Raw genomic sequence first — 12,469 nt, forward strand, 5'->3', positions numbered from 1 at the left:
CAAAATTTTAAAAACTTGATTTAGTGATGTGCGTATAGATCTTTTCCACATTATGAAAAAATTCAAACATACGTAAAAGTTGAATTGTTCAGAGAATACCCATACAACTACACCTAAGAATCTTTCAATGACTGTATACTTGTACCTGTACACCTCACTCCTGTCAGCGGTTATATCATTTAACTAGAGCGAGAGTTCAGTGTTTGTGTACGGTGTTTTATTTTTTGAGGTAACCTTTACATGAAGTAGAATACGGACCTTAAGAGTACCATTTGATGAGGTGTGAGAAATGCACACACCTGCTGCCATGACTGTCTGTATGCCCCACATTCATTTGCTGAAGTGCTAATGTGATGGTGCTTGGAGGTGGGGACTTTGGGAAGTAACCAGGTGATGAGGGTGTAGCCCCCATGGTGGGATTAGCATCCATGTGCAGATGCCATGAAGACAGCCGTCTGTAAACTGGGACCACACTCTTTACTAAGAACCCAACCACGCTGGCACCCTGATCTGGAAGTTCTATCTTCCAGAACTGTGAGAAATAAGTGTTTACTTTCTAAGCCATCCAGTTGATGGTATTTTATTACAGCAGTCTGAACTAAGACTCCTGTGTAACCCTAATCCTTGTCAAGTTACATTATTTTCACGCCTGAGTTTCTCTCATCCTCCTTCTTAATCCCTATGCCCAAACACTGTTTTCAACATACATTAATTTTGCCTTGTCTGGAACTTCTTACAAATATTATTTACAGTATGCGGTCTTTTGTATAGACTTCTTTCACTCACAACAATGTTTCTGATATTAATCAATGGTGTTACATAAATATATATATATATATATATTTTTTCCCCTTAATTGTGGGACAGTATTTCATTGTGGAAATACATCTTTTTGTTCATCCATTCTTTGTTGATGGACCCGACTCACTTTTAGTTTTTTGGCTATATTTTTGTACAAGTCTTTTGGTGAATATATTTTCATATCTCTTCAGTAAATACCTAAAATTGAAATTGAGGGATTAGAGTGGTATACATCTAGTTTTATAAAACTGCTGGGTACCATTTTACACTCCTGTTGACAATGATAACAGTTCTGATTGATCTAATATTTATACCCAGATTTGATGTTGTCAACCTTTTTAAGCATTCTCAGGGTGTGTAGTGAAATACTGCAGTTTGATATACTACATTCTCATTATCATTCGGTTCAAATAATTTTCCAATTTCCTTCTTGATTTCTTCTTTAACCCTGTGGATTATTTATTTAGAAGCATGTTATTTAATTTCCAAATACCTGGAGATTTTTCTAAGTACCTGGTTGTTGTAGATTTCTAATTTAATTCCACAATGGTCAGAAAAAACAATGTATGATTTGAACTTTTTTTTTTTTTTTTTTTTTTTGTGGTACACGGGCCTCTCACTGTTGTGGCCTCTCCCCTTGTGGAGCACAGGCTCCGGACGCACAGGCTCAGTGGCCATGGCTCACGGGCCTAACCGCTCCGCGGCACGTGAGATCATCCCAGACCGGGGCAAGAACCCATGTCCCCTGCATCGGCAGGCGGACTCTCAACCACTGCACCACCAGGGAAGCCCTGAACCTTTTTTTATATAAGACTTGTTTTATGACCCAGTATATGTTCTATCTTGGTAAAGTTACCATGTGCACTTGAAAACGATGTGTATTTGCAGTTTTGGGGGGTAGTGCTCCACTTGTAGACTAATCAGGTCAGGGTAGTTGACAATGTTGTTCAGATCTTCTATTTCTTTGTTGATTTACTTTTTTGTCAGATGCTGTAAGTTGCGGAACGAAGACTTAAAATCCCCTACTTGTTTGTACAGTGGTCTTTTTGTTAATTTTTGTTTCCTGTATTTTGAACCTCAGTTACTAGGTGCACACAAATTTATGATTGATATACCTTCCTGATGAAGGTATTATGATTGATATACCTTTTATCGTTATGAAAATACTCCCTTTTTATCTCCAGTAATTCCTATGTTAAAGTCTACACTATCTAATATTATCTGATATCAACAAACCCCAGTACCAAATTCTGACGTCTTCTTATTGTTTGCATTTCCATCTATTTTCTTGCAACCTATATGTCTTTATATTTAAAGTGTATTTATACAATCAGCATATAGCTAAATCTTTGTTTTTTTTTTCAGTCACTTTGACATCTGCTTTTTAAGGGGAGTTTTTAAACATAAAAATTACATTTGGATGTAATGAAATTACAGATGTGGTTATATTTAGTTTTCCTGTTTTATTTGTTTAGTTTTTTGTGTTTTTTTTTTTCTCCCTCCTTTCGGGTTTTGGGTTAATTGCGTATTTCTCTGAATGCCATTCTAATACGTGATTGTTTTTTCACCTATATAGCTTTGCAGTTTTTAATTTTTTTCTTTAGTGGTTGCATTCTTAACATAGTCTTAATACTACACCACTTCATGAGAAATATAAGAATGTTGCAATAGTATAGTTCCATGCACCCCTTCCATGGTAAAAGGCTGTACTGTGCTTGTATGACACTTGGCATTTCCATATCTATGTCCATAAGTTCAGAATTCAAGGAGAAACTCTATAATTACTCAAGTGTGGATATACACATATAGTCTCACCTAAATATCAAGGACATAATGGTTCAACGTGGCGTCCACAAAGCTCAGCAGTCTGCTGTAATATATATATTGTCAGGGTGATGGGCATCACTTATTTTCTAGGTAAGAACCTAGGTTTTCCAAATTTGTGATGATATGATTATGGGTTTTTGTCCCATGTCAAGGCAAAATACCGGAGCCTGTTAATACTTATTGCACAGAATATTTGACTACAGGATGTGCTGGGAATGAAGCAGAGTAAAAACTTTTCCAAAGCCCAGGGGTCTGTAAAACATACTTCTTCTCTCTGCCTAACAATGGAGCATGACAAGGGTACCAGAGGAATAAATGTAACTCAGGAGCAGCTGATAGAGCAGAGTTCAGAGAGAGGTTAGAACCCTCAGTGCTGTGATCTTCAGTACCTAAAAGCTCCTGCTAAGTTTTAAAACAATGTAGGTTTCTAATCCCTAAATGACTAAATATTCTGATTCAGTGGGTTAGAGGTCAGGAATTTATGTTTTTAACAGTTTTCATACACTGTACTGCAGGTGGTCCATACATATTGTAAAGTTCACAAGGGTACTTGGCGTTAGTTTTAAGAATTTAAAAGTTCTGGACAGATTGGGGTGTTTAAATAATTCTTCACCCCTAGGCCTTTAGCTCAGGTGACATGGCCTTAGAGTCCTTCAGTGATCATCCAAAGGAATGCTATCTTTATCCCACCGTCCTTTATTTTTTTCTCTCTTCACAACACACTTTCTGTTTGCCATATAGTATTTTTACTAACGTATAATTATTTTGTTTTCTTGTCTGTTCCCTTCCCTACCCTGTAAATTCCCTTACTAGACCGTAATAAGAGGGTATGACATATCTGGCTCATTCATAGCACCTAGTAAAGCGTTACACACCTTAGGTGCTTGATAAATAATCGAGGACAGACTGATTCATTCCAAAAACATAACATCACAGCTTGAGAAGCTCACCATTTAGCACCAAATGTCTGCGTTCATAATAGTCTCAGCAAAACCCATAGTCGGATAACACGTATACGCTGTACCATATCCCCACGGCAAACCCAGATCATGGCCTCAATTCCTGGGGAATTCCAAAGATGGACACAGAGGAAGGCCAGGTTTTGCGGGTGGGAGACCGTTTCGAGGGAAGTCGGTCACAAAACACTATGTTGCTTATAAGGTTCATTGTTGACGACTACAATTAAATACGTACAAAGGGACGGGCAGTCAAGAGGTCACCGCCCAAGACGAAGCCTATCAGAGCCTGTCGTCCGGACCGGTCCGGCAGAGTCAACCCAGCCAGGGAGCTCGGGTGAGGAGCGCGGCGTGGAGCACGCCCCGCCCACGCCGCGGAGGGGCCCACGCCGCGCAGCCCCGCCCACGCCGCGCAGGGGCCCACGCCACGCCCCACGCTCTCCACAGAGCTGCCCAAGCCGTGGCCGGCGCCGTAGACTCGCACTCCGCGAGCCCGTTCCGGAAGTGGGGCCGAAACGCACGTCGGACTGCGCCTGCGCGCCGACGTCTTCCCGAAGGACCAATGAACGGAGAGGTGGGCGGGTAGTAGGCGGGCTCGGTTTCCGGTTCCGGTCGGCGCCTGTGTGTCGGCCATTGTGCTACGTGTCTTGGTCTTGGCGAGCGGTCGGTGCACAGGTGAGGCTACGTCTGGCGGGGGCTCCGGGCTACCGTTTGGTCACTCGCGGAGGCGGCGGACGTGGACGAGCCCTCCGGCCGTCCGCCGCCTGCCCGCACGGCGTCGGGGGAAGCGGACCCGGGGCCGCGGCCCGCGTGCCCGAGGGAGAAGGACTTCCAGGGCCTCGGTCCTTCGGGGCCGGCTTTGCGGCCGCGCGGGCTCGGCCACCTTGCTGGGAACGCTTCCGCCGTCTCGGTGCTGTGGTCAAGGAGGGTCCCTTCGGGGTTGGCTTTGGGGCCGTGTGTGTGGAGCGTGTCTCGGGGAGCTCCTCCTTGTGCTGTGAGGGTGAAAGGGTTGATCTAGAGTCTGGATCAGGAGGCCATAGTGGGTTATTGGATCCCCTCCCCTGACGTTCAGTGCAGTGTTTCGGGTGTTGCACGGTTGTTTTTTTTTTCCCTGAAAGGACCCTTCGCATTTATCACGACATCTGTAAAGTTTAGGCTCGGTGGATTTGCAGAACAGAGTTAAGTGCAAGACTAAGGAAACAGGCGTTACTTCCTGTGTGTTGCAGGGGCCCAGCACACCTGGCCCGGGACGTTTATAGAATTCCGGACGTCCTTTCAGTGTTCCTGGGTGAGGAACCCGGGGCTTAGAGAGGCTGCATCTCATAGAAAGGGATTTGAACCACCAACTCTTGCGGGTGGCGTTAAACTCAACAAAAGCCCTTTTCCTTAAAAGGTGTGTCCAGACCTAAAGATTCAGACTTCAGCCGACAGCCTCTGAGAGTCTGGGTCTTGGTTTAGCCAGTTTTTGTGGTTTTGAAAATTGTACAGATGATCTGCCCCATGCAGAGAAACTCTTTTTTTAAAATGTTGTGTGGCCATGGTTTGGAACAGTCAGATGGAAGTCCACATTTACCTCTACTCTAGGCCCTTGAAGCATCACAGTTGGCATTCACTGCACGAGACACTGGGGTCTGGGGAGTTTAAAATAAATATAGCAAGTATTTTTTGGGTCCCAACCCTGTTGATTCCTCAGCAGGAGCAGCGGGAGGTCTGCAGGGTGGGTGAGGAGCGGATCTGTTGTCAAGTGCTTATTAGCCTTTTCGTAGTGAGAGCCCTTTTATATTAAGAGCTTGCGTCCTTTGTCAGTGATAAGAACACGGGCAAAACCTGCGGTTTTCTTATTGCCTTTGTTTTGATGATTGGCTGGAGATTGCAAAAAATAATGTCAATTTACTCTTGGAGTCTTTTTTTTTGTGTGTGTGTGTGTGAGATGGTATCAACCCACCCATATCAGGCTGGTCTTATTTACATTTTGATATAACTCAACAAGTCCTTGCTCTATATTAAATAACATCAGTGAGTATCTTTTTTCCTTTTTTGTTTTTTAAACAGGCATCATGGATCAGGTAATGCAGTTCGTTGAGCCAAGTCGGCAGTTTGTGAAGGACTCAATTCGGCTGGTTAAAAGATGCACCAAACCGGATAGAAAAGGTAATAAATAGCTTTGGAATGAGAGAAAAAAATTAAATCTTTGCATTCTCTAAGCCCTTTATTTCATTAATGTTTTCCTGTTTAATAATTGTTGCAATTCTTTCATCAACATTTTTATTGATTTACTTTGCTTTATTGCTTTTTAACATTGTCATTTTTTCCTAAATTTTGTATAGTTTTTACACACCTTATAAATTTTTCTCTTATATGTATTTTCACATTGTATAAGGTTATTTGTTACAGCCTTATTTTCCATGTTGCTTTTGCCTTTGTCGTATTTAATAACTTTAGAGTTTTTAGTATCTTACACATTTCTACTCTGGAAAATCTTTTGGAGCTTTTCCTGCAGTGCCACTCCCTCCCCAAGCCTCCCCCAAGCAAAAAAGGCCTTAATGTGAAATCAACAGCATAGTTGGTGCCAACCTAGGAAGTTTAATTTCTTATTTATCACAATTCTTGTGTTAAAAGGTGTACCACAATTTGTCTGCTTCTATTCATTTATTGACTGCTGCCTGAGTTGGGAGCTGGGAATATAATAGAGACTATAATATGATGCATTATATTACATATATAGCATAATATGTAAAAATATACAATAGGGAGCAGTCCTTGCTTTTATGGACCTTAGATTCTTTGAGAGAAGATAGTCATAAATAATGACAATTACAATTTTTAATTACTGCTGTGGTAAGTATTATGGAAGGTAAATAGAGGAATGTTTGACAGCATGTAATAGGAGGACTAACCAAGTCAGGAGGTCAGGGAGAGCTTCCCTGAGGAAATAACATTAAATGGAAATATCACCAGGGTCTGGGACCTTTACATAAAATTGTGCTCAGCCCGTTTTGGTTTTTCAAGCCTTATTTTTGGCTTCATTATAATATCAAAGACAGTTGACCTATTGTTTATAAAAAGTTATGTTCTGTGCTTTTATAATTAATACTTCTAGCAATGTTACAAAGTTTTTAAGACAGATACTGTGTATTCTGTCCATGTTTCATTTCTTTTTGGTATTCTGGTCATTTGCTAGGAGGATAAATATGTCACTGTTCGTTGATGGAATCACTAGCCTGAACATGCAGTTTATTTTTATATATCATTAAATATTAATAAAATATGAAAGTTAAAAAATCTGTCACATACCTTATTTACTATTAATACTGTCATGTTTTATTTAAAATTATGTACTTATTATCAGGAGAAATGTACATCAGTAAGTTTATGTCAGTGCTAATTTTTTTTCCCCTATGGTTGCAGTGACAATGCAAAAAATAATGTAAATTTTGTGTTTTTAAATCCAGAATTCCAGAAGATTGCCATGGCAACTGCAATAGGATTTGCTATAATGGGATTCATTGGCTTTTTTGTGAAATTGATCCATATTCCTATTAATAACATCATTGTGTAAGTAAACTTTATGAAATAGACAATATCTAGGACAGAATGAAAATGCAAACCATTTGAGTTAATAGCCTGCTATTTCGTTAATACACAGATATGTTTCTTGACTTTTTAATGTTGGTACAGTCTATTACTGTTTACTGAGTACCAGATAATTCAAAGTGACTTTAAATCTTATATAATTTTTATAGCTACTCTGTGAGACAGGCACTAATTTTTTAATAAGTAAAATTTTAAAGGATCAAGCAAGTGAGTTAAAGGCACTCAGTATGAGACAAAACAGGTATTCAGTGACAGGACCAATATTCAAATCCAAGTCCTCTTTCTGCAATATATTAACTTGTCCACAAGATTTTTAAGGTGCAGAGAAAATGCTCCCCATCTGAAAATCACTACAGTGATAGAGTTCGAACTCTGGACCAGGTTGCTTAGGTTTAGGTTCTCTTTCTTGTTACTTAATAGTTGTCATGACCTTGGACAACTTGCTTAGCTCCTCTGTGCCCAGTTTATTCAGTAAGGATAATAATTCTTAACTAGGGCTATGGAAAGATTAGTGACTTAGGTCATGTGAAACCCTAAAAAACAATTTGGGTAAGAACCTAAATGGAAGTTGTGGTTATTGTAATGAGCCATTGATACTAATATACTTTTAGGTATATTAGAGAGGAGGAGAAAAGACAGAGGAACACTGGGATTACTTTATTCTATTCTCAATGCTTTTGCTTTTTAGATTCATTACAAGATTCATTACAAGTTGTTGGCAACACCTTATGGCAGTGTGCAAGTAGAGGAGTCAGTTTTAGGCCATTTTGTTTGGTGTAAAGAGTTAGTATGGGTTGCAGTACTTATTTGCTCTGTGATTTTGTATTCACCTAATCTCTGAGCCTTACCTGCCAGTGAGATAATCATGAGAGAAGCCTTTTAGGCTTATTTTATGGGGTGGGGATGCTTTGTAAACTATAATTCTCTTTAAGTACTAGATATTTTATTATGGATGCTGGTGGAAGTTGTCTTTTAAATGACGAGACTGGATGAGTATTGTCAGGTGGCTTTCTTAAGTAGGTTTTCATAGCTATTATGCAGACATGCCATAAAGGGGTATTTTAGGATCACAGAAAGTTAGACCTGGAAAGGACCAAGTCTCTCAAACCTCCTCCATCAGTTCAGAAATCTCTTATATTCCTAGTGAGGAATGCCATTTCTGGAATAGTGGAATCACGGAGCAAATCCTGAGGTAGAATTAGGAAACCCGAGCTCAGTGTCTCTGGGCTACAGCCCCTACCTAATCAGTAAACAGAGGAGATAGGGTGGAGTCTGTGACATAAGCTCAGTGCTTCTGCTCTCCTGCTCCCCAGTCCATTGTCAGACAGGTAAAACTGACAGTTATTTCTTTAAATTGTTATGAATGTTAATTAATTGATAAGGTAATATTAATACGTAACTATATATATATATTCTGTAGTTTGTGTGTATACACTACAGAACCTAGTCCAGTGTATTCTTGTACACATTGAAAACACTTGAGTGTTTAATTAATTGAACAACGTCAGGTTCTTAACCTTTTTCTAAGGATCATGATGGTAATAATAATTACTAACATTTATTGAGCACTTGCTGTGTGCAGAGGACACACAGCTTAATGTGAGCTGACTCTTTTAGCCCTCATGACAATTGTGTGAGGTAGCAGTATTATTATTTCCATTTTATAGATGAAGAAACTGAGGCATGGAGAGTAAGGAAGTACATCGCATGCCTATAAGTGGTAAAGCAGCATGTGAAACCCAGGCTCGGGAGCCTGTGTCTTTAACTATTGTATAGGCCATCTCTCATTCCAGCTCAGTTTCAGACCACTACTCATCCTGAGTTAGGCGCCTCACTTCAGGTTCCAGTTTGCATTTCATTAAGCCCTCTTAAAATCCAGTGTTTAGAATCCAGTGCTTACTGTGTATATTTTCTTGCTAAAGGCTAAAATCTTCAGTTTCTCACAGATAACGGCTACAATAAATTTCCTTTATCCTGGGTTTACATAGTTGGTGTGGTTTGTTTTTAGCCTAAGAATGGAACATTACCCCTTGTTCAATTCCTTTTTGCTAGATTCCCTTATGGAAGACTTTTGCATTTTTAATCTGTTCAACATTGTTATTTATCTTAGTTTTGTGTTCAAACATCTTTTATTTCATTATCTGAGTTGTGGCCTAAAGTACCTTTTAGGACAGTGCACTCTTAGCACTGTCGGGATTGAGATTCATTAGTCCAGTTGTTCCCAACAGGTCTTTGAAACAAGTGTTAAAGATTTGCTTTCTCCCTTCCCACTAGCTATCTATTTTAGGAAGATCAGCTTGGTGCTTTGTGACCACCTAGAGGGGTGGGATAGGGAGGGTTGGAGGGAGGGAGACGCAAGAGGGAAGAGATATGGGAACATATGTATAACTGATTCACTTCGTTATAAAGCAGAAACTAACACACCATTGTAAAGCAATTATACTCCAATAAAGATGTTAAAAAAAAAAAAGTCAAGGGAGTTAACAAACGTTCAGTAATAATTTGAATTGTTGAGAAAAAAGGATCCATTTATTCACCGGCCAAGGCTATTTCTGTTAGGTTGATTCCGTCCAGTAAAATGTAAATGTTACTTATTTGTCACTGGATAATTAATCAGCATGTGGTATTAGTGTGCTTAGATCCAAGGATTAATTATCATTATTTAATATAAAAAATCCATTGAATGAAGTTGTCTTTTACATGGAAAATGCATGTTATCAGTGGTCTTTTGCCTTGGTCTCACTAGACTATACAGGTGCTATGCTGTGTGTGTTCCTTGACTGAGATGAATTTTAATTTTTGCCAGAATGAAGGGCACAGGGAAACTTACAGATAGCAAGTCAGAGAAGAAAAACAATATGTCTTTACTTTTGTGCTTGCTCTTTGCTTTTTTTTTTTCCTCTTAGAAACCTTGGCTTGCCTTCAAACTCTGACCAACTAATAAAAAAAAGAAAATTAAAAAAAACTGCTTTCTCTTAATTCTCATTCTGCAGCAGGCACAGTATATCTTTTGCCAACCTTGCTAGTCAGAGATTGTTGAACTATGACCTTTTGGAAGCTAGTTGCTTAGAAAACTTTTCTTCTAGTAACACAGTTGTTTTCAGTGTTTAAAGAGTTAAAAAAGTATATCTCTAGATAGTTTTTACATTAAAATGAAGGCCAAATAAAACATTTTGTGAAAAAAGCTATCAGAAAACTTGAAGTCTTTTCATGATGCGCCATGACAGCTGTAAAACTAAAAGAAATCTTTTTTTCCTGCTTGAAAGAGCATAAATCACTGTTTAAATCATTTTGAGACAGTAGCAAGTGAAGTATAAACACAAGCTTTTCTTTCACTAGGCTGAATTATCACATTTTTTTCCTTATGATGACATTTTTTCTTCTACACAATTACAGCAGTCGAAATTAATATCCACAGGGTTATAATTTAAAGGAGTTTTATAGTTGTGGGTATTTTAGTTGCAGCAATACAGTTTAATGATATGAGCACTTAAAGCACTTCACGTTAAAGTATAGATGCAAGAGTGTTTCTTTTAGGAGTATAACTTTCATCTAGTACTGGAATTATTTTCTTTCTTTAACATCACAGTTTTAAAATGTATATCTCAGTATACAATTTTAATGTTTATGCTTTTGAAACTTGGAGGGTCTTCTGTAGAGAAGGTGATTTTTATTTTCATTATTAATCCAGGTTTTTGAGTGATTATGGGAAGATATAGTGGTTGAGAACCAGTGTACTACTCTGCACTCTTGATTTTCCAATGGCTGATTGTACATCAAATTGAAAAAGTTCTCAACTAACCGCCCTGTTATGTAATTCATATTTTTCGTCTTGTTGAGAAAGATGTTATGCTAGACTGTTAAGCATGTTTTCCAAATGAGGATTCTGAAGTTTAACAGATTAAGCCTGTTCAGCAGCCACGTCCTCTGTAAGGACCTTTTCATTTCCAAGATTTCAAAGTTCAGTTTCTTCCCTTTTGTGCTGTTTTGGAGTAACGTAGGCGTGGTTCTCAAATAACTGGTTTTGGTTCCGTAAAATTACAGCATATTGCATTTCAAATTTTTCTTATTAAAATCTTATGTACACTCAAAATTGACCATCTTTTTTTCTTTTACAGTGGTGGCTGAATACCTTTTTAGAAAAGTGTTTTTCATCTTGGGGATTGGTGAACAAGTGAGGATTTGAGACACTCATGGAGTAAAAATTTGCCTATACGTTTTGTGTTTTTCTTTCATTTTTTTCTTCCAAGATGTTTTCTATTTGTAAATTAAAATAATTTCAAAATAGACCAATTTCTCTTTTTTCCATTACAGATATTTGTCAAATTTTAGTGGTAAAAAATAATGGATTCTTTTCCCTTCTTCCCTTCTTTCCTTCCTTCAATCCTTTATATTTTGGTTTACAGGAGAAATTAAAGGGCACAGTGGAATATTGCACTTTCTGAGTACTCCTCTATCAGATCAGTGTTTTCCCATCATGGAGGAAGAAACAGCAAGTAAAGGATGGTAGAGATAGTGAGAGAGAGCTTGAAGTTGGGGTAGGAGTTTTGTCCCTAAGCACTGAAAGTGTAAGTAGGTAGTCAGACCTCCTATATACAAGTGTATGTGCTACTTGAAATAGCTTCCTGAAAATCATGGTTAAAAACTTTAAAGTGAGAGCTCCTCTTCAGGTAAACTATAATTTGTTATACTGTCATAAACATTGGAGTTCTAAATATTTTAAATAATTTTTTTGATAATTAAATGTGAGATGAAAAGGGGCCTTGTCTTCTTTCCCTTTTAAAAAAATACTGGTATAAAATTGAGACAGTCTATTCTCAGTTTTACTTAATAAAACTATTAATCTGTTCATTCAGTGTTTAGTTATTGAACTTTATTTCTCAAGTTTTAATATTAAAAAAAAATTTGTTTAGCAGCACACATTTGGTAGGTGTCCTCTGATTCTTAGCGAATAAGGTAGACAGGTGTCTAACTGGCATTGCTGGGCAGTATTCCTCAGTTTTGGGATCCATGGTTCAGAGAGCAAAGTCTCTGGTTCAGAGAGCAAAGTCTGTTTTCATAGTGATGGTAACATTTTCTGCCTATTTTTGAAATACTGGTAACTGTTTTCAGTCTTGAATGAATTGATGTCTTCAAGGAAATAAAGCCTTGGCCATCTCTGCTCTTAAGGAGACCATATAGCTACGTTTGGTAGTTACGTAGCTCCTTAAAGGCCAGAAGTGTGTGTGTTTACGTGCATGTGTGCATATGTATGTTTGTCTATATGTTTACACAAGTACGCATATATAGTG

At 38.5% G+C, this 12,469-nt stretch overlaps 1 protein-coding gene across 2 annotated transcripts; it reads left to right on the top strand.

Annotated features, from left to right (window-relative positions):
* Positions 1-4,179: 4,179 nt before the first annotated feature.
* Positions 4,180-11,467, top strand: SEC61G (SEC61 translocon subunit gamma; the record flags this gene model as incomplete). 2 transcript variants are annotated; one of them, XM_079711368.1, is made up of 3 exons in its annotated part: positions 4,180-4,259; positions 5,637-5,735; positions 7,037-7,143. In XM_079711368.1, exons 2-3 carry the CDS (start codon positions 5,642-5,644, stop codon positions 7,141-7,143), a joined length of 201 nt encoding a protein of 66 aa, XP_079567494.1. In that variant the 5' UTR covers positions 4,180-4,259; positions 5,637-5,641. The 2 variants fall into 2 exon arrangements, 1 of the variants encoding a protein (XP_079567494.1); XR_013811080.1 differs by lacking the exon at positions 4,180-4,259 and adding an exon at positions 11,297-11,467 and having other exon boundaries at positions 5,698-5,735; positions 7,037-7,139.
* Between the last annotated feature and the right edge of the window lie 1,002 nt (positions 11,468-12,469).

Source organism: Hyperoodon ampullatus, assembly GCF_949752795.1.
Source record: "Hyperoodon ampullatus genome assembly, chromosome: 9".
Classification (NCBI taxonomy): domain Eukaryota; kingdom Metazoa; phylum Chordata; class Mammalia; order Artiodactyla; family Ziphiidae; genus Hyperoodon; species Hyperoodon ampullatus.